The 25,131-nt window shown below is 56.4% G+C and overlaps 1 protein-coding gene across 6 annotated transcripts; it reads right to left on the reverse strand.

Moving 5' to 3' along the window:
• Nucleotides 1-705: 705 nt before the first annotated feature.
• RAPGEF3 (Rap guanine nucleotide exchange factor 3) lies at nucleotides 706-25,090 on the reverse strand. Of its 6 annotated transcripts, none has more exons than XM_078338173.1 (28): nucleotides 24,752-25,090; nucleotides 24,079-24,291; nucleotides 17,059-17,112; nucleotides 16,867-16,973; nucleotides 16,528-16,649; nucleotides 16,177-16,291; nucleotides 15,474-15,558; nucleotides 15,062-15,122; nucleotides 14,872-14,948; nucleotides 14,537-14,683; nucleotides 13,968-14,080; nucleotides 13,600-13,688; nucleotides 13,220-13,298; nucleotides 12,851-13,001; nucleotides 12,683-12,765; nucleotides 12,027-12,066; nucleotides 8,870-8,951; nucleotides 8,415-8,561; nucleotides 6,151-6,248; nucleotides 5,554-5,679; nucleotides 5,279-5,460; nucleotides 4,944-5,034; nucleotides 4,806-4,856; nucleotides 3,845-3,932; nucleotides 2,095-2,159; nucleotides 1,614-1,668; nucleotides 1,443-1,514; nucleotides 706-1,133 (listed from the first exon to the last, which is right to left on the reverse strand). In XM_078338173.1, exons 1-28 carry the CDS (start codon nucleotides 24,755-24,757, stop codon nucleotides 1,015-1,017), a joined length of 2,718 nt encoding a protein of 905 aa, XP_078194299.1. In that variant the 5' UTR covers nucleotides 24,758-25,090; the 3' UTR covers nucleotides 706-1,014. The 6 variants fall into 6 exon arrangements, with proteins under 6 accessions (XP_078194299.1, XP_054093869.2, XP_078194301.1 ...); XM_054237894.2 differs by having other exon boundaries at nucleotides 1,614-1,699; XM_078338175.1 differs by having other exon boundaries at nucleotides 16,177-16,322.
• Between the last annotated feature and the right edge of the window lie 41 nt (nucleotides 25,091-25,131).

Consider the following 25,131-nt stretch of genomic DNA (forward strand, 5'->3'; position numbering starts at 1 on the left):
ACATGACCAGAGCTTGCAGGGACCATTCTCAACATTGATGAGAAACCCTGATTTCCTGGGAGTCTGCTGGGCCTCAATAAGCAATGGGCTCTCTACGGAAGCTTCAGGATTGTTTCTATCACGAGCCACCCACAGAAGACCCCAGAAGCCTGACCACCACCCAAGAGGCCAGCATGAGCCCAAGTGCGGAGCAGCAGGGATTGCAGTCGGGAGGAAGCTACTAGTTCTGTCTGGACTGTAAAGTCCTATCGAACCACCATGGGGAGCTGGTCACCCGGCTGGCTGCTGACAGGGGCTCCAAGCTCCAGCCCGCCCTATGGCCCAACCCCCGGAAGTGCATCTGTGTGGCATCAGGATCTGGGACCCGGCCTAGCCCGTGCCCAGCATGGGGCTCCTTCCCAGAGGGCGGGGCCTCAGCCTCCCTGCCACGCCCCTTCCAGGCTGGCCTGGAACACACTACTGTGTTCATTGCCAGTAACAATAAAGCTCCTTGGGGACCTCCACGCAGGCCTGCAGCCCCACCGCCTGCTGTTTATCTCAGATGCTGCGGAAGGAAAAGCAGTGGGCCCTGCCCCAGGCCAAGGCCCTGCGCTTGCCACACACGGTACACACATGCAGCCTCTCTGTGTGTCCTTGTCCATAGTGAAAACAAACCGCAGGCCTGGCTGGACCACAGAGCCAGAGGCACAGAATCTGGAAAACACCTGGTGTAGAGAGCTCTCTATTGCACACGACGTCCCAGCGCACTCCACTCTCCACCCACTCCTGGGGCCTCTGTCCCCCGTTCCTTGGCCTTGGGTCATTCCCCATTCCTGGCTCGGGTCCACTCCGAGGTCCTCCTTAGCTGCCAGTCATCACAGGGGACGGCTGCCTCCACGCTGCCTGCTCCAGGGCCTCGAGTCCACTCCACAGAGAGCCCTGCCCAGCTGTGGCCAGCCTGTGGGTATCTTGGCCCAGCACACCCCGGCTTTCCTGGCAGCAAGTGCCTGCTCCAGCTCCAGTCCCAGCCCCTCCTCATGGCTCCAGCTCCCGGGAGAGGCGGGAGAGCTCCCGCTGGTTGTCGATGACCTTCAGCTGCTGGACATAAGCCCAGGTGCTGGCTGGACTCCGGGTGCTCAGGGACTGCTCCGAGCCTGGCGGGAGGAGAGCAGTCAGGGAGGCACCAACGCCCCTTTGTGGAGCGCAACCCTTCCCCTCCAAGGAGCCACATCACATCAGCCTTCCTGCCCTCTGCCACCCACCAACCATTTCCCATCATCAATTCCCCATGGGTGAGGGGACAGAGAGCCCTGTGGCTCAGAGCACAGAGTCTGAACACCATCGATATCATGGGCTAACGTTATCACTGTCATGTATGGAAGGGCCGGGCTCGGTGCCTGGTATGTGGCAAGTACCCAGGATATGGGTAACTACGATGAGCACCCCCTCCCACCCACACTTACAGGTGGAAATCCTCGCCACCTGGCTGTCCTCGTGGAGGTGAGAAACTCGGCTTCTGAGTGGTGAGAGAGGCACTGTGGGGCGGGGTGGGGGGTCAGGGAGTCAGAGCCACCCTGGAGCCTCACAGAGGATGTAGGGTGGGGGACCTCCTGCCCTGGGACCCGCCCTCTCACCGGGGTTGTGGCTTCGGCAGTGATGCAGCATCCGCGAGGCTCTGGCCATCATTCGCTGCAGACAACACCGGAGCATGAGCTCTTGCCTGAGAGACAGACCCTGTCCCGCTCTGTACAGCAGCAGGGAGGCCAAGCTCCCTCTGAACCAAGGGTTAGGGGCTATAAGACGTGGGGTCATGTGTACTTCTCCCCAGCACACCCAGAGGCCCAGCGAGGACCAGACAGAGGACAGAAGCAGAGGCCAGGAGAGAAGGGCTTAGAGAGAAGAGGGCTGGAAGGGCTCTCGTTGATGGTGAGCTGTCTGAGGCTGGTACCCTGTCAGAGCCTCCAGCTGCAGTGGAATAAGGCAGGACTATGGCACATTAAGTATTTATCTTCATATTATTTGTAACAAGTTTAAGCCGCCTCCAAGCCCTGCCCCTTCCCAGGCCACAGTCATGTCCCTATGTCAAGGGCAGATGCCCGCTCTCCCTGCACTCACCATCTTCTCAAAGTTGATGAGATTCTCCACTAGTGTGTGGTTTCCCTCATGAATGAAGGTCATGTCTGCAAAGAGACAGGTTTCATTCATAGGTCCCCAAACTCCTGCCCTCCTGCAGCCCAGAAAAGGTAAAGGACATAACGGCTCCCTTGGGCCTGCCTCGCCCCACGCGGCCCCTCCCTCGCCCCACGCGGCCCCTGCCTCGCCCCAAGCGGCCCCTGCCCCTGGCCCTGCCAAGCCCCAGCAGCATTTCCTTGTATCTCTCAGGCTCCTCACACAGGCCCTCAAAGGCAGCCCTTATTTGTCTGGTGTTTTAACTCTTCCTCCAGCCTGGAAACTCCTAATTCATCTCTGCGCTCCTGGAGGCACCAGCACCTGAGCTGTAATCTCTCCAGAAGGGTGGGTGCACACCCAGGTAGGCAGGCATGGGGGAGGGAGGCAGGAAGGGGAAATGGGGGGAGGCAGAAAGGGGTAATCTCTCCAGCAGTGTGGGTGCACACCCAGGTAGGCATGGCACGGGGGAGGGAGGCAGGAAGGGGAAACGGGGAGGTGGAAAGGGGTAATCTCTCCAGCAGTGTGGGTGCACACCCAGGTAGGCATGGCACGGGGGAGGGAGGCAGGAAGGGGAAATGGGGGATCAGGTAGAAAGGAGGAAATGGGGGATGGAGGCAGGAAGGGGGAATGGGGGATGGAGGCAGGAAGGGCAAACGGGGGATGGAGGCAGGAAGGGGAAATGGGGGGGTGGAGGCAGGAAGGAGGAAATGGGGGATGGAGGCAGGAAGGGGAAATGGGGGATGGAGGCAGGAAGGAGGAAATGGGGGATGGAGGCAGGAAGGAGGAAATGGGGGATGGAGGCAGGAAGGGGAAATGGGGGATGGAGGCAGGAAGGGGAAATGGGGATGGAGGCAGGAAGGGGAAATGGGGGATGGAGGCAGGAAGGGGAAATGGGGATGGAGGCAGGAAGGGGAAATGGGGGGTGGAGGCAGGAAGGGGAAATGGGGGATGGAGGCAGGAAGGGGAAATGGGGGGTGGAGGCAGGAAGGGGAAATGGGGGGTGGAGGCAGGAAGGGGAAATGGGGGATGGAGGTAGGAAGGGAGAATGGGGGATGGAGGTAGGAAGGGAGAATGGGGGATGGAGGTAGGAAGGGACAATGGGAGATGGAGGTAGGAAGGGAGAATGGGGGATGGAGGTAGGAAGGGACAATGGGGGATGGAGGTAGGAAGGGACAATGGGGTATGGAGGCAGGAAGGGACAATGGGAGATGGAGGCAGGAAGGGGAAATGGGTGGAAGGCAGGAAGGGGGAATGGGGATGGAGGCAGGAAGGAGAAAATGGGGGATGGAGGCAGGAAGGGGGAATGGAGATGGAGGCAGGAAGGGGGAATGGGGGATGGAGGCAGGAAGGGGGAATGGGGGATGGAGGCAGGAAGGGGGAATGGGGATGGAGGCAGGAAGGGACAATGGGGGATGGAGGCAGGAAGGGGAATGGGGGGATGGAGGCAGGAAGGGGAAATGGGGGATGGAGGCAGGAAGGAGGAAATGGGGGATGGAGGCAGGAAGGGAGAATGGGGGATGGAGGTAGGAAGGGGAAATGGGGGGTGGAAGGCAGGAAGGAGGAAATGGGGGATGGAGGCAGGAAGGAGGAAATGGGGGATGGAGGCAGGAAGGGAGAATGGGGGATGGAGGTAGGAAGGGAGAATTGGGGGGAGCAGGAAGGGGGAATGGGAGATGGAGGCAGCAAGGCCTGTTACCTTTGAGAAGAAGAGGCATGAAGGGGATGACAGGAGGAGAGAGCTTGGCCAGGGCCAGCCGGTACACCCGGTGATTCCATGAGGGGTCCTAGGGAAGAAGCCACACTGAGGGGGTTGCACACACCGTAAGCCACCACAGACCCCAGCCAACCAATGAGGGGCCACTTGCCCCTCCCACAGCAGGTGCAGAGACCCCAGCTCAGCCACTCCTCGGTCCAGGTCTTACCCAGGCTCTGCCGCAGGCGAGCACAGCACTTCCAACCTCCCATTAGCGCTGAGAATGTTCACAGTGGTTACTCACTGGGGCCCCAAGTTTCTTGGAAAAGTCTGTCTCTGCCATCTCTCTGTCCTTTATATTCCTCTCTCTGTGTCCCTCCCTCTCTGGAGAGTAAACTTTGAATCCCTTGAGCCTCATGAGATGGATTTTCTCTCAAGAGCTACCAGGCTGTGCTGATGAAGCCCCTCTCCTCTGCTTCTCTTCGGAATAGTCAAAATCCTCAAAAGTTCCTGGAGGTGGGAGGTATCGTTCCCAGCTCTGTCCTCGCCTCTTCTACAAGCCCGGAGGAGTTCCTGAGGGGCTGACAGGCCCTGGTGCACCAGGAGCACTCCATGCCAGGCACTCAGGCTCTGCAGCCCCTGATGCTGCCCTGGCACCTCAGACCCCAGGACCAGACGCCTACATGCTCCAGCTTCACACAGGATCTCCTGCCCCCACACAGTTACACACTGAGGGCCAGAGCACACCGTGCAGCCCCCCACCCTAGTGCTGAGCACCCCTTCCTCAGCCAGCTCCCCAAATTCACAGGCCAAAGGAGCTAGAACCTGGGCCAAGGTTGGGAACCCTAAAAGTGATAATGGACGGGCAGAGGAGCCTCGGGGAAGCCAAGAATCAGGGAGTCTGGAAGACAGGGCTGAGCGCAGCTGATCCAGCAGAGCCAGGCCTGGCGGGGCTGAGACTCACCAGCAGCCTCTCCAGGGCGGAGTACAGCTTCCGGACTTTGTGTGGTAGCCGCTGTGAAGGGAGGCAGTTGAGCAGCTGCTGGGGGAGGCCCAGCCCCAACCAGCACTCCCAGGATGGGGCCGGCCAGACCACACCTACCTCCCAGGTGTGGGCTAGGCGGCTGATGGCTGAATTGCTGAGGCCAAACATGACGGCAAAGAAGGAATTGAGATTCTTCTGCTCCTTGAGGCTGTGAGCAGAAGAGCCAGAGACCCTCAGGGGAAGGGAAGCAGCCACCCCCTAGTGTCCCCAAACTACAGCTAGGCCAGCCTGAGCAGGGACCCAAGCTGGTTGGCGTGGGAAGGCAGAGGCTCCAGGGGACCCAGGGAACAAGTAGGGTGGCAGATTCAGCAACATACAAAGCAAAGAGGGGGGGCTTAGGACAAGGTACCCGGGGACTCTGGCCATGCCCCACCCACTGGCCAGGGACTCACTGGGCTGCCAGCTTAATGAACTTCCTGAGCAGCTGGGCCCGGGGTCCGGGCGCCACGCAGAGACACAGCTCCGTGGCCACCCAGTACTGCAGCTGGTTGAAGCGGCGCATGAAGCGCTCCAGGTTGGCCGTGGTGACGTCCCGCAGATGCTGGGGGCCCAGCACATAGTGGATCAGCTCCACCTGGGCAGGGGCGGCAGGAGGTCAGTGAGTGCCAAGCAGAGCCAAGCTGGATGCCCGCTGCCTGCTCTCCTCCCCCAGCTCTGCCTCCCGCACCTGGTGGACGCTGTTGAAGAGGCTCCAGTCCTGGTCTGTCAGCTGCCCTGCCAGGTCCTTGGCGCTCACCAGGTCCAGCCCCTCAGCCGAGCCCACAGTGGGCCCCAACTGCTCAGGATGTGGGGTCTGCAGGTGGGAGAGTGCTCAGGGAGCAGCCTGAGGCATCCAGGGAAAGGCATAGGGTAGGGGAAAGGGTTGGGGCAAGGACTGTATGCTCAAGGTAGGAGGAAGGTTAGGAGGGCAGGAGCAAGGAGTGGAGGGTCTCTAGGGGCTATAGCAGCTGGAGGATAGAGCTCCCCAGTGCTAAGACTCCTGCTTTTGGGCCCCTGTCTCCTGCCCAAAAGCAGTTGAACCCTTAACTAGGGTGAGTCCTCTTTCTCCTTGGGAGTTCCCAACCAGTGCTACCAGCCCCTGCCCTCACAATCTTGGGAATCTCCCCATCAGCTGAGGCCCACTCCATCTGCATGCTGAGGACCCAGTGGCAGCCAGAGCCAGGCCCCTCCTCCCTCTTCTCCCTGGGACTCTCCCCAGAGTCCATCCCTGCCACCCTCAAAATAGAGCTCCTCCCTGGGCCCTGGCACCCTGCCTGGTCCCTACCAGCTCATGCATTTCCTGTGGGTTGACAACAAAGAGCCGCTCATTGAGCCCCAGAGATGTGGCCACACCACGGGCATCTGGCTGCAGGCCAATGGCATCTGCAAAGACAGCAGAGGCGGCCTGGGTTGGGGAAGGGAGGGAGGCCAGGGACCAGCTGGAGACCAGGGTGGAAGTGCTGTTTGGGAGGCTGGGAGGTTGTTTCTCCTAGTAGCGGGGTTGAAGTCCTGGGTGGGTGCTCAGAATACACAGGTGCATGTGCCCACGCAGCTGCACTGCTCAGGGAAGCACATCCAAGAGGATGAGAAAAGAGTCTTAGTGAGTCAGGAAGAACCCGGGCAGGGTCTGAGCCTCCCTCAGCCTGGTAAGATGGAGACAATAAAACTTGCCCGGACTATTTCATAAGTCAAATAAAATAACGTATATGAAGAGTGGCTATAAGTATGTGCTATGTATAAAAGCCCTCTGAAAACTGGGAAGTGTCTTGCATAAGCCTTGTGTTGATTTTCATCAGCTCCTCATGGACTAGGGCTGTGTTTCGGTCCCCAGAGCCTAGAGCAGTGGCCTCCAAAGTGAGGTACATCCAACCATCCATGTGCCTGGGAAAAATATGAGCTCCTCTACTTATGTTTCTTTTTCCTACCTGCTCTGCATTTCTACTTCGTCAATTTCTATTTTTGTCTATATTACACTAGTGTAGTAATATATGTGTATTACTTATAAACAGATATTCACACTGCGGAGTGGGGTTTTAATTAAATATTGGTTATTGACATGGGTGTCAATCCAAGTGCTTTGGAGATCAGTTCTCTAAACAGTGCCTGGCACATAGTAGGGTCTCAATAAACATCACCTTTGGGCAACTGCAACTCACCAGGTGGCCAGCAGAGGGCAGTGCTTCCCAGGGCACGCAGGGCACCATCTTACCCCACTTCTGAAGGGAGAAGGCTCCTTTTCTCACCCCCACCCCTTGAATGCCCCTAATACTCGTCTGCCCTGGGCTCCAGCTCTCAGGCACGTGCCCTCCACAGAGAACAGTGATTTTGAATGTTCCAGGTTCTCTGGAGGCCCCTTCTTATCCTGAGTCCGCCATGTTCTTTTACATAGATTAGCACACTTACAGCCACTACAACCCGGTGGGGATATAGTTACCGTCCTCATCTGACAGGTGAGGTCATGCGGGTTCAGAGAGGTTAAGCAACTTGCCCAGCATCACACAGCTAGTAAATGGTGGGCCTAAGATGCCTTCACGGGTCTGGGAGTCCACAGTCCCTGCTCCTAACCATCACGCTGACCTGTCTGACCTGCTGCGGTATCTCCAGCTCAAAATATATTGCTGGTTAACAGCTGACCCACAAAAATGTTTGCTGAGTGACTAAAAAACAGTAAGGTCTAAGGTCAGCTACTCTCCTCTGTTTCTTTATTTTATCTTTATTTTTTGAGACAGAGTCTTGTACTGTCACCCAGGCTGGAGTGCAATAGTGTGATTTCAGCTCACTGCAACCTCTGCCTCCCGGGTTCAAGCGATTCTCCTGCCTCAGGCTCTTGAGTAGCTGGGATTACAGGCTCCCACCACCACAGCTGGCTAATTCTTTGTCTTTTTTTAGTAGAGATGGGGTTTCAACACGTTAGCCAGGCTGGTCTCGAACTCCCGACCTTGTGATCCACCTGCCTCGGCCTCCCAAAGTACTAGGATTACAGGCGGGAGCCACTGCGCCCAGCCACCAGCTACTCTCACTGTGTGAGCTGAGAAATGGCTCACGCCCTTTGAACCTCAGCGTTCTTGTCTGCAAATAGGATAAAAGAACCTGTATGTCATGAGATTGTTTCCATTTCAGATTAAACAGCTAAACAGAAATGATGATAATACTTATGGGTCACCGTGTGCCAGGCGCCATTCTAACTGCCTTCATGGATGTACTCATTTGATCCTCACAGTCCCTCCAGCAGGCAAGTCCTCTTACTATTCCCATTTTATGGATGATAAAACTGAGCACAGAGAGATGAAGCACGCTGCTGGAGGACACACAGATGGCGAGCTAAAGGGCTGCTGCCATACGCAGGCAGCAGGCCCCAGAGCTCATGCTCTTACGCACTGCATGAAATGCACTTCAAATAGATGCAACCCACCTCCCTTTAATGCTAGCCGTCATTCACACTGAGGAAGACGAGAAAAGTGAGCATGATGACCATGACTTTGACTGGGAGACCTGCGCACACATCCTAAGGGCACCCTCCCTTGGGGTCTACCCGGGGACACAACTCACCACCTGCAGAATTGACCTTCACCAGCACCTGCCCCTTGGTCCAGCCATCCTCCTGGGCCAGTGCTGCCATCACCTCTTTCACGGAGGCTGTCACGGGTAGCTGCAGGGTCAACACCGAATGGTCTGGCCGGCAGATGTCATAGGGGACTGAAGAGGAGACCAGATTGAGCTGTGAGAAGGGCTGCCTGATCTCTCCACCCCAGAGAGGGAGGGCAGCCATTGCAATGATAGGAGGAATCCCCCAAGAGGCTGAGCTACAGGTGGGGAGGCCCTGAGCAAAAAGAAGGGTGCAAGAGGCAGATGTGGCCAGCAGCCTGGAGCACAGACCCTGAAGAGTATAGCGTGCCACCTTGGCCGAGGGACACCGAGGTCAAGAATGACGGAAGCAGGACAAGAGAGGCAGGGACAGCAGGGAGCAGATGTCGGGCTGTGCCTGGCTGGCTCAGACCACCAACCTTTGTCCCCAACTCGGATGGCACAGCTGCTGCCGGGAAGGGGCTCGTCCTGGTTGGGGAGCCAAATTGGCAAATTCCGGGCCTGGGAGGAAGAGGAAAGAGAAAATAGGGCTGGGAGGACATGGAGGAGAGCGTGCAGGGAGGGGACTGTGAGGGCCCTGTGTCCCCAGGAGCACGGACACCACACAGCCATCATACCACTAGAGGGCTCTGCTTCCCACATTCACCTGAGCCCAGGTAAGGCACCTGGGGCCAAGGCTCCAGGAGAAGACCCACGTCTAAGGGTGGGGCAAATCCATGCCCCTCCATGTGTGGGCTTCTCCCTCTGCCAAATAGGTCCAGAGCCGCCCTAATAGGAAAACTCTTCAGCTAGGGACTCGGTTTCTCTTCCTTTCCCTCCAGCTACCATTTGCTACAAGTCAGGCATTATTCTAAGGATCTAAATATTCACAATGGCCCGTTGACAAAAGTATTATTATTTCCATTTTATGGATGAAATAAATGAGGCTCAGAGAGGTTAAGTAACATGCCCAAAGCCACACAGCTGATAAGTGGCAGAGTTGGAATCCCTCCTGCTCCTTTCCCACTCCACGCTCCTATCCACCAACACTACTGTGCCCTGTCCCAGCCGAAGGCAAGGACGCAGTGAGCGGAAACCACTGCCAAGCCTCTGCTGGCGAGGCAGTACCTGCTGTGGTGCCAGGCTCCTGATGCAGGTTCCCTTTCCCACCCTGCTTTTTTCCAACACTGGTACTGACTCTGTCCCTCCTCCCAGCTCTGTGGGTGGCAGATCGTCCAGGTTCAGACCTCAATCCATTGCTCTTCCCTACATTTCCACATCTCAGGGCCCTCTACAGAGTTCCTCTGTGCCTCCTATGGTGCATATGGGTGATTCCCAGAACTACCACCAAACCCTTTTCCAAAACCCTGAACTCTCTTCCGAACCCTGGTCTCAAACGCCCCCGGCTCCTTCCACACTAGTGATCCATCACCTCACACTCCATATACCCATCGGATCCTTGCATCCTGCCTCCCAGACCACTCTGTTTCCCGGCCATTCTCCCAGGCTCCAGGCTCCTCCCCACATCCCATGGCTTGTCATCTTGCTTTGAGGATTCTTCTTTGAAATGGGTCTCCTGGCTGGGCATGATGGCTCACGCCTGCAATCTCAGCCCTTTTGGAGGCCAAGGCAGGAGGATCACAAGGTCAAGAGACCGAGACCAGCCTGGCCAACATGGTGAAACCCCATCTCTACTAAAAAATACAAAAGTTAGCTGGGCATGGTGGCACGTGTCTGTAGTCCCAGCTACTTGAGAGGCTGAGGCAGGAGAACTGCTTGAACCTGGGAGGCGGAGGTTGCAGTAGCTGAGATCGTACCACTGCACTCCAGCCTGGCACCTGGCAACAGAGCAAGACTCTGTCTCAAAAAAAAAAAAGAAAAAGAAATGGGTCTCCTGTGCCCACTCCTCCCCTGCCCAGGTTAACTCCAGTTCCACCTGCCCACGAGGCCTCACTCCTTATCTCCTCCAGTGGCCGGACTCTGCTCCTCTTCCTCCCTCCCAGGTGCCTGCAGCCCTCCTCCATTCCGTCTGACCAGAACCCCATTAAGCTCCCGCATTTGGTTTCAATGGCAGCCATTGTCTGCTGGAGAAAGCCCAGGCTCTTTAGCTGACCTATTCAAAACACAAATCAGACTTTGCCAACATTGGCTTCAACCCCTTCAATGGTTGACACTGCTCTTAGGACAAAGATCAGATCCCTGGCCCTGGCCCAGGGCGCCCTGCCCACTTCCTGCCTCCTCTGGGGTCCTGCTCTCACTCTAGTTCCTCCAGGGATCCCTCCTCCTGGGCTCCCTTTCCTCCTGGGTTTGACCGCCAGGAATCCTCTTCTTCCTCCACCATCGCTCCCTGAAGCTCTCAGCTCCAGGAGTTGCGTCACAGGACACTTTCCCTGCATCTGCACTGGAGCTAGCTCTTCCCCTCCCATTTTCAGACACCCCACCTTTGTTACAGCACATCACGGGTTGTTTTAACTGCTCTGCCCCTGGCCTGACAGCAGCCCCGCAGGCCAGGGCTGAAGTGCAGCATCAGCACCCAGCACAGTGCCCATGCCCGGCCCAGGAGGTCAAGTCCACATCAGTTTCTGAGCGTCAGCCAAGAGCCAGGCAGCATGTGAGCACAGGAGAAGCGGAGGTGGGGGCCCGCAGGAGGGAAGTCAGTCCTCCAGTGGGATGGGAGATACCGAAGGACGGTAAGCAAGTCCACACGGAAAGAAAACAATTCCACACGGCGAGAGTGCTTTGAAGGAAACCACAGAGGACACCCCAGCAGAGCGTGCTGGGGAGAAGGGGGGAGTGCTTCAGATAAGGAGGTGGAAGGGAGCCTGACTAGGGGGCCTGTCTGGAACCCAGCATTTGGCTGAGATGAGAATGTGAAGGATTCTGTCAGGCAAAGAGCCAGAGAAAGACCCTTCCAGGCTAAGGGATAAGAGCACAGGCCCTGAGGGGAGAATGGGCTTCCCCTGAGGAGGAGGAGCCCGTGAGAGCCTCCAGCAGGCAGGGGCGGGGCGTTCAGCAGGTGCGACCACAGGGGTGGGTGAGGCCCCTGGATGTCATTACCAGCACTGCCCTCCCCACCACCAACTCAATCTACCTTTCCAGTTATTTTCCCCTCATTCCTCAACCAAATCCTGGCTGCCGGGAAGTCACATCTTCTCAGCCGCTCTTTGCTTCCCCTTAAGCCCCAGCAGACAATGGCCTGGGTCGCCTTTGCCTTTCCAGGGAGGGGCCTCACCTTCCCCTGAGCTCCCACAGCACTGGCCACCAGGAATCCCATGGGCCTCAGACACCAACTCCAGCCACCATTCCTCCTCTCCCAGGCTCTAACTATGGGCAAGAATTACCTCCCAAAAGGCATAAAGGCCCGTGGAGTCAGGGAGTGGGGGAGGAGGGAGGCTGCCTTAGGCCTCTGTGTCTCCCAGCAGGGCCTGGCCAGGCCACCACATGCATCAAGGGCCCTGTGAACACCTATCACAGACCCCAGGGTGTGTCTGCGGGAGGGGAGCTTCCCACGCACAAAGAGTCCCTCAGGGTGGGGGGCGAAGGAGGGGCCTGCAGTCCAGAAGGAGCAGAGGAAAGAAGCTGGGGCCAGGCAGACACCTTCATCTGAGGAGATGCATTCCCATAGCCATTCTCCAACCTGCAGACAAGAGAGAGGGGAGGTGAGTGAGCCCAGGTATCCCGGGGACAGGAGCAGGGAGGACCTTGGGGATCCGGATTCCTCCCAGCCCTCACCAGGTAAGTATCACATAGAGAGGAGCAAACAGTCTTGAACTCGGGCCCCTGGACTTTGTGATTTTCCAAGGCCAGAAGGGGAAGGAAGAAGTTAAAGGCAGATGCAGACCCCAGGTGTCAGATGGAGTGCTGGTTCAGATGCACTCCCGACCCCCCCAAATCTCAGCTGTTCCTGTGGGAATATCTGCAAAGGTGAAGGTAGTTTTGGAAATGTACTGGGTGGGGCTGGCAGGAGCTGGCACTGAGGGTATTCGGTAATAAACGCATGCCCAGTGGAGGAAGTGAGAGCAGCAGGTGCACTCAGGATGTGAGAATGAATAAATGAATGAGTACATGACGCAGGAGAATAGATGCACATGTGGCATGAGGGTGAACAGCAAAGGAACTGACATGGACAACGAATTGAAGTAACTGGTGCAGCCTGGATCTGAAGCCAGGTGCCCAACTCCACAGCATATGCTCTTGGTGCCCATGGCACTGCCAGTTATGGACATGACACGTTAACAGAGTGAAAGCATCACCTGTGGTGCCGCCGCCTCTCTGGCCACTGCTCCCTCAGCAGGTTACTGAGTCGGGCATCCCCGCTCACCAGGTCTGACAGTTTCTAAGAAGAGCCAAGATTCACTGAGATGGCTGTAGCTGTGTCCACCCCAGGCAGCCCAGCCCCACTGTGCCTCACTTCCAGATACCTGGAGGAAGCTGGTGGCCACAGGATCAGTGTGGAGCATGGAGCCATACAGGGCCACCCACTGGCTGACCAGCCGCAGGATCTGCTGCCTCTTGTTGCAGACGTAGGTGCTGCGCTCCTGCTCGCTGCCACCCGCGGGTTCCGCATGGAAGGTGGGGACCAGTCAAGGGAACCACAACGTTCAACTGGGGCCACCCACCACACCTGAGGCAAAGGAGGGGAAGGATGCCCAGGGCCCCCAGCAAGCTGGGCCTGGCAGCAGGCTGGCATTTAGAGGACTCAGCACAGTCAGGCTGACGAGGTTCTTTCTCTCAACCCCACACACCATCCTCTCCCCTACACATACATCACCCCAGGGCTGGAAGGATATTGGTGCAGAAGGGCCGCACAGAGGTGGGCGCTGGGCATGAAGACCCTGTGAGTCAGGAGGAAGTCGCTGAGGAATGTCTCTGTAGGGCAGGGTGGGGGGGTGGGAGGAGGCTTCAGAGGCCAAGTCTGCTGACACAGGTGTATGGACAGCTGGAGGGACCCTTCCCCACATCCCACCACCTGCAAGGTACCAGCAGTGTCCAGTCCCTGTGACAGTGCTCTCCCCTCAAGACCAAGAGCACAGGCAACTGGACCCCTTGCCAACCACTGCAGAGACCAACCGAGCATCCAGTGAGGCCAGACGCAGGGTGCCGGGCTCTCTTCCAGGCTAATGGATCACCCAGTGAGTCAGAAAGCAGGCAGGGCGTCTCTTGCCCTTACCTGTTGGGTCATGAGCACTGGAATCTGGTCCCATGGCCTCCAACAGAAGCTCTAGGATTTTCTCTGGGGTGCCGGACATCACCGTATACCTAGCAGAAATGGCCAGTCTATGGCACTGGAGCCACTAATCCCCACTCCCACTCCTGGGCAGACATCAATAATCAACCACATCATTCTTCTCGATTAGCCAGCCCTGTCCCACCTTAGTGTGGGGTGGGGGAGACTGCCTCAGCAGGCACATCCTGGTACCTCAATACCTCTCCACTCACAGGTGGCCAGAGGGCAGGGGTATGTCACAGGGGAAGGGAGCAGAGACTGGGAAATGAAAGGAGAGGCAGTGTGGAAAGGAAGCGTGGCAGGTGTGTTACCGGTTCCTGCCTGGGGTTGGGGGTCGGGAGGAGCCGACGCCCTGAGAGGCTCTCTCCAGCACCAGAACCACTTTCCCATGTTCTTCCAGCCGCATGGTCTTGGCCTCCACATCCTGGAAAACAGGCCACACCCCGTGCTCAACACATGATTGTTCCCGCTTTACAGCCTCTCATCTACCTCCTTCATTCCGGCCCCTGAACCCCATGAGGATCCTACAGGGACCCACAGCCCTTCTCCCACCTCCGACTCTGGCTCCACTCCCCAGCCTTCCCTTCCTTCCATGCATCCTGCCTCCCCCACAGCCTAGTCCCCAACCTGCATGCCCACCCCTCCCCTGGCCTCCCACACTGGGCCTGCAGTCACTGGTCTCACTGAACCCCTTCTGTGCCCTATGTGCTTCCCCTTCTCACACACACTCAGGGCCATAGTCCCCACTGCCAGCCACCATAGCCCAGCATCTCCTACCTGCCCTGCTCCTTACGGGCCCTCTGCTCTGGTCCCTACTCCTCCATCCACATCACTTCTCCGGACCCACGGCCCCTGCCCTCCCCGACCCCGGCAGCAGCACCTTGATGATGCGGTTGAAATCCTGCTTGTCCACGCGCAGGAAATGGCAGTTGTCTTCTCTCAGGATGATGGTGGCTGCCCGGGGTGCATCATTCACCAGAGCCAGCTGTCCAAAGTCATCTCCCTCATGCAGGGTGGTCACCAGTCCCTGCAGCCAGGCCTCAGTCTCAGCCCACCCACCGCCCCCAGCCCTTGCCAGGACACACCCATGCCAGGATAAACAACCCAGACAGGAAACACAGGGGGCCAACAAAGGCACTGCCCATGAGGACACAGGCCAGGGAGCAGTTAGGACCCAGGGCACTGGGGCGGGAAGCGGGAGGCGGGGGGGCTCACCTTGCCATGTGTCACCACGTTGACAGATCCCTTCCAGATAATGTACCACGAAGTGCCCTTGTCCCCCTGGCTGAACACTGACAGAAGCATAGCTTGGACTGGGCCCTCTTGGCACCTACCACTCCTTCTCCATATACTTTTGCCCATGCCCAGGCCCTGTGCTTGGCTTCTGGTCCTCTGCCAGACTTACACACGGTCCCCGCTTTGCTGTGTGGTTCGAAGAGCAGAACAGCCGCTAATTCTCGCTTCACCTGTTGGGTGGAGATAGGAGAGTCGGTGGGGCAAGTTCACCTGCAGAGCAGCCAGGCTCCTGCCAGGGCTATGATCAGGTCCAATGACACAAGGGCTGGGGGACAGAGATGTGGAACCAGGTCAGGAGTTCCCAGGATTCGGCAGGAGACAAGGCAAGTGGAGAAAATGGGCTGAGGGAGGCAGAAGGGTTTTCAGACAGGGCAGCGCCAGAGGCAAGAAATCAGACTGAAAATTTCCAGCCATAGATGGAAGTGGAGAAACTGCCCTCTGGCCCAGCGGTTGGAGTTTTAGGGAAGTCATGGGAAGAGGAGATGCCTGGGCCGGGGCAGGGCTGGGAGGGTGGCACTGACCGAGTTGGAGAGGTGAGCCACAGCCTTGACGTGCAGCAGCTCCTCAAAGATGAGGTCCAGCTCTTCGTCGGTGCGCTGACCTGGGCTGCAGGCACAGGAGGGATGGGAGTATACGGTGAGCTGTGGGGCCGGACCAGGCGCAGGGAACCACCCCACCCACCCAGCCCAAACCTGTGCCCGGCAGTGCCTCAGCATCGACGGTCAGCAGCAGCAGCTAACCTCTACTGAGCGCGCACATGTGGCAGTGCCTGTGATGAGCATTTTGCATGCACTGTTTCCTGCCAAGCCTATGGAGCAGTCCTATTATCCTCACTTGACAGAAGAGGAAGTAGCAGCAGGAGGCTCGAGGTCACACAGCCAGTTGCCGGTCCAGCTGGAATTTGAACCTGGACCCGACTAGTTTCCAAAGCCCACTTGCTTTCAGCCACAACTATGTCTCTGAGTGAGAAGGGTCCTCAGAGACCTCCCCTGGCCCAACACCCTCATTTACAGAGGAAGAAACTGACTTGGGGGTGTTGGGAGTGTGGGGGAATCCGGGTTACACAGCGAGTCCATGGCAGTCAGGGCCAGGGGCTTCTGGGCCAGCCAGGTTCCCTTCCCTCTGCAACAGGTAAGGGATACCCTCAGAGATCAATCTGAGCAAGCATGGAATCTGAGTGCTGTGTGCAGCCTGGGGTCACAGGGCGCAGGGATTCTGACTCACGGCTTTCGGAGTGCCACAGTGAGCAGGGCATCAGGCCCCCGCTGGGAGAGCAAGGCTACAGCTTCAGCCAACTCCTCCTCCATCTCATGAGCTTCCATGGGCTCGGGCTCAGGCCCTGGGAACCGGTAGAATTGGGCATCTCGATCCTGGAAGGCCCAGTCGTGTTTCACTGGGGGGCAGATGCCCAGGTGTGGGGGAGGAGAGGAAATTGAGGCCATGTGGGTATGAAACCCCACTGCAATGCCACCCCTCATTACTCCCCAAGTGGTGCCTGCTTCCCAGGACTGCCCTGTCCCATCCCCATCACTGCCTAGCCCAGCCCAGGGCACCCCACCCTGGGCTTGGGCTCACCATGGCAGAGGACACCTTCATCCAACAGCACCTGGCAGATTCCCACAGCTTGGCTCCGAGAATGGACCCCAAGTCCCAAGGCCAAGATCCCATCCACCAGCTCCCGGCCAGAGCAGCACTGCCTAGAGGAGGTAGAAGGGGAGAGGGAAGAATAGGGAGAAGCCAGTGGAAGGAGGGTGGCAGGGCAGGGAGGCACTCTGCCTTAGAAAGGCACCCTCTGAGGCCCAAGCCTGGTTCATGCCCCTGCTAGAAGCAGGGTGAGCCCCAGGAGCCTGGAATAGAGTGGAAAGGCGAGAAAGCGGTGAGGCCGGGCAGGGAGGCAGCAGGGCCTCCACTCACCGGTAGAGCCTAAGGTGGTACTTCCGGTCCCGGATGAGGTTCGGGCAGGTGGCCAGCAGATGCCGATGCAGCTGCTTCCCAGCCCTGAGCACCCGCTCTGTGGAGGCCTTGGAGGGAGGAAGGGCACAGCATTCAAGCTCTGAACCCCTAATGGTGCCACCTCTCCCAGCTCCACGCCTTCCAGGCTTCTACCTGCTCGAGGCTCTCACTGAAATCCAGGGACTCCTCGCTGTTGGTGAGTGGTGTCTGAGGGCAGCAGGGAAAGCACGCACGTCAGTGTGAGACCTTCAAGCCCAGCTCTTGGACGACTCCCCTCCCTCGTCACTCCCACCCTTGCCTAGGCCCCAATCCCAAATGCATGCATGTGGCCCTCACTCAGCAAAGAAACAAATATTCACTCAGCACCCTGTGCCCCAGGCATCATGTCTTCCCACCCTGCCATCCTGATCACCAGACCCAATCCAAGGACTGCCTCCTTACGCATCAGAGCCCCAAGACACACATTCTGCTTACTCAGGGCCCAGGGTGTGAGCAACTCAGGAGGCCTGGGAATGCCCGCTCCTGGGCTGGGGTCACAGGCCTGATCCCCAGCCAGGTTCTGTGCCCATCCACAGGCCCATGAGCAGGTCTCTTGCCCTCTCTGTGCCTTGGATCAGCCTGGTAGTTAAAAACACAAACCCTGAGGCCAGGCTCCTGGATTCAAATCCCTGCTCCCCCAGTGATTGCAGATGTGACCTGAAACATATGATTTCACCTCTCACTCCCTGCCTGAGTTTCCCTATCTATAACATCTATAAAGGGCCAGACATGATGGCTCACACCTGTAATCCCAGCACTTTGGGAGGTCAAGGCGGGCGGATTGCGAGGTCAGGAGTTCGAGACCAGCCTGGCCAACATGGTGAAAACCCATCTCTACTAAAAACACAAAACTGGTGGTGGCAGGTGCCTGTAATCCCAGCTACTAGGAGGCTGAGGCAGGAAAACTGCTTGAACCCAGGAGGCAGAGGTTGCAGTGAGCAGAGACCACACCATTACACTCCAGCCTGGGTGACAGAGCAAGACTCCACCTCAAAAAAAAAAAAATCTATAAAGCACTAATAATACCAATTCATAAGGTTTTGGGAGAATTAAATGAGTTGCTACACAGCGAATGTTTAAAGCATTGCCTGGTATATAGTTGTATGCACATGTTAGCCAGTACTCAGCTGTGAAGCCTTAGGGTGGGGCTGCTTGCTGGAAGGCGTCTTTCTTCTCTGAGATGTTGCTAGCCCGTGCCCTGCGAGAGTGAGTAAGTCCTTGGTGGCACGCAGGACTGGCTCACGAAGACACGCTTTGTCATGGCAACACTGCTTAGCAAGGATTTCTGCCCTTGTTAACAATCAAGCCATTTGGTGCTCCGGGGCCCCTTATGCCCTGGAATAATGGCCATGAGAGCCCCTCATGACCCTTCTCTTCCTGCCACCTGAGAATGGGTCTGTGGACATCTCTGGACAGGGTGCTCTGCCCTCTATGAGTCCTCTCAAAGGGCTCACCTTACAGTTCACAAAGCACAACCACCCCCTTGATTGCACTGGATCTCATGTAAAATAGGATCAGATGTGAAATGGGCAGAGCGGGCATTGTCAGTCCTCTGTGACTTACGACGAAATAAAAGCCTGTAGGTGAGGTGCCTTGTGTAATTCAGTCACACATACTTGGGACAGTCAGACAGCTGTGGAGAAGTTCAAGTTCCCATCCAGAAGTGCTCCCATTCTTGGTCTCCCTACACCCACCGCACCCCACTGCCCCTTTTCTCTCTTCTCACCAGCCACCTCTCTCCTACCTTCCCATCTCCCTGAAAAGGACCTGCTGGTTGGCAACCAGGCCTGGGCACAGGCATCTTGGCACTGCATACCCAGGCAGAGGCCTGACGTCTGGCATGCGCAGGCGCCTGGCCCAGGGCTGGGCGGAAGTCACTAGGTGTCCCAAGGGTATCCCTGCCCGGGTCATGGGGCCCAGCCCAGTGCCAGACATAGAACCCTGGAGACTTAACGACAGGAAATGAGGAGGAGGAGGAGCCAGGGAAGGGAGGAAGGGCAGGAATGCTACCCAGCCAGCCCCTCTGTCGGAACAAACAGTGCCTGAGTGCTAATGACTTGTTGTTGTTCATGTCAAAATGCCCAGGTGGCCCCAGTCCCTGCCCCAACTCCCATTGGAGCCCACAACCCAGGCTCCAGCACCGGCCCCCTTCCTGGTATTATTCTGACCAGGGAGAGGGCACATTAGGAGGGGAGGTGCCGGGTCATGTGGCCAGGCTGGTCATTTCCTGTCCTCCCCCAGGGGATAAGCATGCGGGTCAGAGAATGGGGCCCTAGCTCATAAGCACTAAAGAAGGGACCTTAAGAAATCTCTCTCACTTTGCCAAGGAAAGCAAAAGCCCAGAGAGATCACACAACTATTTAGAAACGTAAAAGTCTACTGAATAACTCTGCTGCTGGTGCCGACCATAGAGGTAGGTATTTGTTTCCTATTTCACAGCTAGAGAAAAGGAAGCTCACAGGTTCTACAGCCTGCCCTAACTGTTGGTCAGTAAGGGCACCAGGATTCAGACCTGTGCCTGTCTGATTCCAAAGGCCATGCTCTTAGCATTATCCTACCATCTCCCATGATGCCCATCCCCATGTTTCCTCCTCTGTGTGCAAAGGACACAGACAGTAGAGGTACTCTGCCCTCGGGCAAGCTCCAAGTAAGTTTGGAAACCACTGGGTTAGACAAAGGTAGATAGGTTTGTTATTCTAACCTCTCTGTGCCCCCAGGATGTTTGTGTGCATGGCAACCTTCTAGGATGAGGTGGAGAGAGGGCTGCTACTCGGGGGCAGTGGTCAAGTGTGTGGGCTCGGCAGCCAGAAGCTTGGGTTCAAATCCTAGCTTTTGCATTACCATCCGGTTGTGTGAGCTCATGCTGGTTGCTGAAGTTCTCAGTGCTCCAGTTTCCTCATCTGTAAACTGGGGTCGATGATAAAAATAGTACCTGGCCGGGCGTGGTGGCTCACGCCTGTAATCCAAGCACTTTGGAGGCCAAGGCGAGCGGATCACCTAAGGTCGGGAGTTCAAGACCAGCCTGACCAACATGGAGAGACCCCGTCTTAAAAATAAATTAAATAAATAAATAAATTTTTTTAAATAAAAAAAGATAAAAGTAGTACCTATCACACAGGGTTATCAGGATCAAAAAGTTAATGAAATGAAGTACTTGGAATGCTGCCTGGATCATAATAACTCTGTAGTAAACATTAGTTGACTTGATCAGATATTATTTCATGATGGGCCCTATTACTGGGACACAGTGCAAAAAAAAAAAAAAAGCTATACCATGTTAGTCTCAGGGTTCTTAGCTGGGAAGAAGTAGCTGATATGGGTCAAGGTGAACGTCCTCACCCACTCTCTCCTCTCATTCCTGAACAGAAAGGGTTCAGGGTGGAAGAGGACGCACTAACTCCCCTGGCACCAGCACTGCGGCCTGCTCCACCCTCACTCCCTGTCACTGAATGTCAGAGCCCGGCTGGAGAGGTCACACAGCCTGGAGATCTCCGCCTGGAGACCTGTCAGACCAGTTCCCTTGGGTCACAGCTAAGGTCTCAGGCCAGGGCTGCCTGTGATGGGACAGGGGAAGGGTGCATGGGGTGAGGTGATGCCTTAAGGGTGTCAGTGTTATTATTTGTAGCAAGAGAGAAGCACAGCATGGTGGTTATATGGTTATGAGCTTGGACTCTGCAGCCAGATTGCCTGGGACCAAAGCCCAGCTTTGCCACGTATCGGCTGTGGAACTGAACCTGTCACCTAACCTCTCTGTGCCTTCGTTTTCACATCTATAAAATGCGGATGATGACATTAGTACCTATCTCACAAGGCTGTTGTGAGAATTGTTATTATTATTTGAGGCAGAGTTTTGCTCGTCACCCAGATTGGAGTACAATGGCGCAATTTCAGTTCACTGCAACCTCGGCCTCCTACCTCTCAGCCTCCGCAGTAGCAGGGATCACAGGCACCAGCCACCATGTCCTGTTAATTTTTGTATTTTTAGTAGAGACGGGGTTTCACCGTGGTGGCCAGGCTAGTCTTGAACTCTTGACCTCAGGTTATCCACCCACTTCGGCCTCTCTAAGTGTTGGGATTGCAGGCATGAGCCACCGCACCCAGCAAGAATTATTTGATATGATAGAGGCAAACCTCTTACAATAATGTCTGGCACATAAGTACTGTATACCTATTAGCTCCCACCATGGTTTGGACAGGTTAGATGAAGGTGTGTTCTTCCTGGCTCACTCCTGTAATCCCAGCACTTTGGGAGGCCGAGGCGGGTGGATCACGAGTTAAAGAGATCGAGACCATCCTGGTCAACATGATGAAACCCCGTCTCTACTAAAAATACAAAAAATTAGCTGGGCACGGTGGCGCGTGCCTGTAATCCCAGCTACTCGGGAGGCTGAGGCAGGAGAATTGCCTGAACCCAGGAGGCGGAGGTTGCGGTGAGCCGAGATTGTGCCATTGCACTCCAGCCTGGGTAACAAGAGCGAAACTCTGTCTCAAAAAAAAAAAAAGTGTTCTTCGAGTTACAAAATAGGGCCACTTCCCCCAAAGCAGTCACATAAAGAGAATCATCTCAGACTTCCCTGAGCCAGTAGAACCACCAGAGGTCACCCTGATCTTGCCCCTGCCTCTGGACATCAGACAAGATCTCACCTCCCCTCCTATTTTCCAAAGATATCCTTCCATCCCATTCCAGTGTCAGCTTTGCCGTAGCTGTCAAGTCCTTTTCTTGCCTTAGTCTGTATCAACTGCAAGCCCTCCTGCTGTAACCTGTTTTCATTTTCTCTTGTCCTGGGCTAGGTATGAACAGAAAGAGCTGTCTTCAGACCTCTTCTCTGGGAGGTTGATGGGTTTCCCCCTTGGCTTTCGAAGAGGGAGGCCTGGCTTCGATAACTGGCAGTGCTGTCTTCCGGGGACTCGGGCCCCACCCCTTCACCCTGGGTATGCATGCTCACAGCCGGCGCTCTCTCCCTCATGGAAGCCTTCCCTAGGCTAAAGGCAGCATCAGGAGGTAAGAAGTACAGCTTGACAGGTACCCAGAGTCTCTCAAACACAGGCATGATGGAATGAAACCTCCCCACCCCAGTTCCCAAAGATGGTCATCAGAAGGGGGAGTGGCCGCCTGCCTCTAAGCACTAAAGATCTAAGTTCTTTCTAGTCACCAATGTCCACCTGGCAGGGAAGGGCATTGTTTCTATGCCTTTGCCCCACTTTACCTTTCAGCAACCTTCACCCCCACCTTTCTAGCCTCCCCACGCACACCAGCCCTTCATTTCTAGGGGCTGGGGGAAGTCAGGAGAGAGCCTGGTGGCCTCTTCCACTCCCTTCCCGACTTCAGGTCCCAAGGGATCCTCCAGTGACCTCACTGTCCTGGCACCTGACCCTCCCTCCACCCCCTACCTTGCCTTTACAAGCTGGGAAGGGGACAGGAAATGCACAAGTAATTATAGCCTGAGAGGGAAGGAGGGAGGGAGGGTTCCAGCCCACTGGCTCCAGGCAGTAGCTACAGCCAGTGACCCGGAGAGTCAGAGGGGTAGCGGAGGAGGACCCAGGCTCATGATAAGAAATACCCTGGTAGAGAACAACTCTAAAAGGACCAACACCTGGATTCTTTTCTCAGTTCTGATTGCAAAGGGGAGCCCCTTGTCTTGGTGGGTCTCGGTTTTTTTCAACTCAGCCTCAATGTAAATGGCAGTTGAGCAAGGTAGGGGGAAGGAGGGAGAGGGTGGTGTTTATTCTACTCAAAAGAACTTGCCAATAAGAAATGAACTCCTGGCTCACCCCTGTAATCCCAGCACTTTGGGAGGCCGAGGTAGGCAGATCACGAGGTCAAGAGATCAAGACCATTATGGCCAACATGGTGAAGCCCCGTTTCTACTAAAAATACAAAAATTAGCTGGGTGTGGTGGCTCACGCCTACAGTCCCAGCTACTTGGGAAGCTGAAGAAGGAGAATCTTAAACCTGGGAGGTGGAGGTTGCAATGAGCCGAGATCATGCCAGTGCACTCCAACCTGGAGACAGTACGAGACTCCAGTAAAAAAAAAAAAAAAGGAAGAAGAAAGGAAGAAAGAAAAAGAAAGGAAGAAAGAAAAAGAAAGAAAAGAAAGAAAGAGAAAGAAGGAAGGAAGGAAGGAAAGAAAAGAAAAAGAAAGAAAGAAAGAAAGAAAGAAAGAGAAAGAAAGAAAGAAAGAAAGAAAGAAAGAAAGAAAGAAAGAAAGAAAGAAAGAAAGAAAGAAAGAAAGAGACTCACTCACTCTCCCGGGCAGGCACGGCAGGTCATGCCTATAATACCAGCACTTTGGGAGGCCAAGACAGGCAGATTGCTTGGTCCCAGGAATTCCAGACCAGCCTGGGCAACACAGTGACAGGTACCCAGAGTCTCTCAAACACAGGCATGATGGAATGAATGGGCAGACACAGGCAGTAGAGGCATAACTGAAACTCAGGCTACGTTATTTAGTCTGGGTGGCCGGGGACAGTTTCTCTGCAGATTTGGACGGTACAGCCATTATCGTGCCTCCCAATCCCCACCATTCTTTACCCTTCCTGCTCTCTCCTCCATTCTTTCAGGTCTGGAGATGTTTCTCACTGGCAAAGGGCACTTAGGTCATCTCAGATTCTCCAAATGTCTCAGAATCCTTCCCCGAGCCCCCCCAAAGGCAGGTACCAAGCGGTGTCCACATGACCACCTCACCCCAAGACCAAAACGCAGAATTAGCACAGTTCAGTTGCTCACTAAGAAACAATGTTGCCACGGTGACGCACCCAGAACTGTAACCAAATTTACGTCACCCCAGCCCTTTGACTTGGCCCCCATACCTCCCACCCCCACCTGGAAAGTACCCACAAGCACCTAACTCAATGCCCGGCTCACAGAGGTGACAGGTAAATAACAAATCCCTTTCCCCTTCCCCCCCATGCCCAGAGACATTTGGGCACAACACACACACAGACACACACGTTGCAGCTGTGTGAGCCACCCATGCACACTGCAGGCAAGCTTCCTGACCCACTGTCCACCGCAGCTGTACCACTCTACACCCCCAGAGCAAGCTGGGCCACCGGCAACATGGCCAGCTACAGTCCAGACCCCCCTCTAGCCCTGGTGCTGGCCCTGGCCTGGGCAGGTGAAAGGTACTCACCCAGCGCAGCCCCTGGATGTGGCTGGGACGCCGGTGCTCCAGCAGCAGCTGGTAGGAGCAGCTTCGGGGCCGGTGCATTCTCCTCAACACCATGTTGAGCAGTGTCCCCTCCGGCACCAAGTCAGGGAGGGCTCCCACCTGCGGTGCTCCCAGAGCTGGGCTATCCTCCACAGCCAGGCCCACCTGCCAGCAGCTCTCACCTGGCCAGCCCACCTATGACACAAGGAGGAAAGTGGACAGCCATGAGACTGGACCGGGGCAGCTGGACCAGAGCACAACTGCGGCAGGCATAACTGCTTCCTTAGAGTCCTCCGGACTGGTCAGGCGGAGGTGCTGCAATCCTGCCAGGAGCTGGGGGAGGAACAGGAAGACCTTCACTGGGGCCTGCCGGTCTGGCGCACTTAGGGGTCCCCAGCTGGCTCTTGGAAAAGATCAGGCCCTTCTTAGCCCTCTTTGGAGTTCTGGCCCATCTCACTGTCCATGCCCCTGCAGAGATCTCCACCACCTCCCAGCAGGAGGCTATAGATTCACTGGGTCCCCCAGAAACGCAGCTTCAGCTCAAACCCTTCTCCCCTCCTCCTCAGCCTCTCTCTCCCACCCAAACTCCCCACCGTGTCAGCTTCCTCTCCCGCCCTCTCCTGCTCCTCCTCAACCCTGACCCCACCTTACCCACCTTCATGTTTCTTTTCAAGCTCGCACAGCCCTGCAGGCTCTAGCAAAAGGCTGGGGGGCGGGGTCCCCGGCGACCCCCATCCGCTTTGATAAGGGGATCCGGAGAGAGCCGGTGGGTAAGTCCAGGTACAGTGAACGGGGCCAGTGGCTAGCTGGACCGGCTGCCAGGGCAGCGGGATGCAGGGCTCGGTGGAGAGGCTCCTCTTGGGCGAGTAGAGGGGTGGGGGCGTGGTGGGGGGCGACCCCCCCACCGCCACCGGCTACAAGGAGCCCCGAGCCTCCGCCTTCGTCCCAGACGAAGGAGCCAGCTGGCACCGGGCGCTGAAGCAAGGCTGCAGCTGGCACCGGTCCGGGCGGGAGCTGTCACAGCCCCTGCGCCGC

This window comes from Callithrix jacchus, chromosome 9 (genome assembly GCF_049354715.1).
Source record: "Callithrix jacchus isolate 240 chromosome 9, calJac240_pri, whole genome shotgun sequence".
Lineage (NCBI taxonomy): Eukaryota > Metazoa > Chordata > Mammalia > Primates > Cebidae > Callithrix > Callithrix jacchus.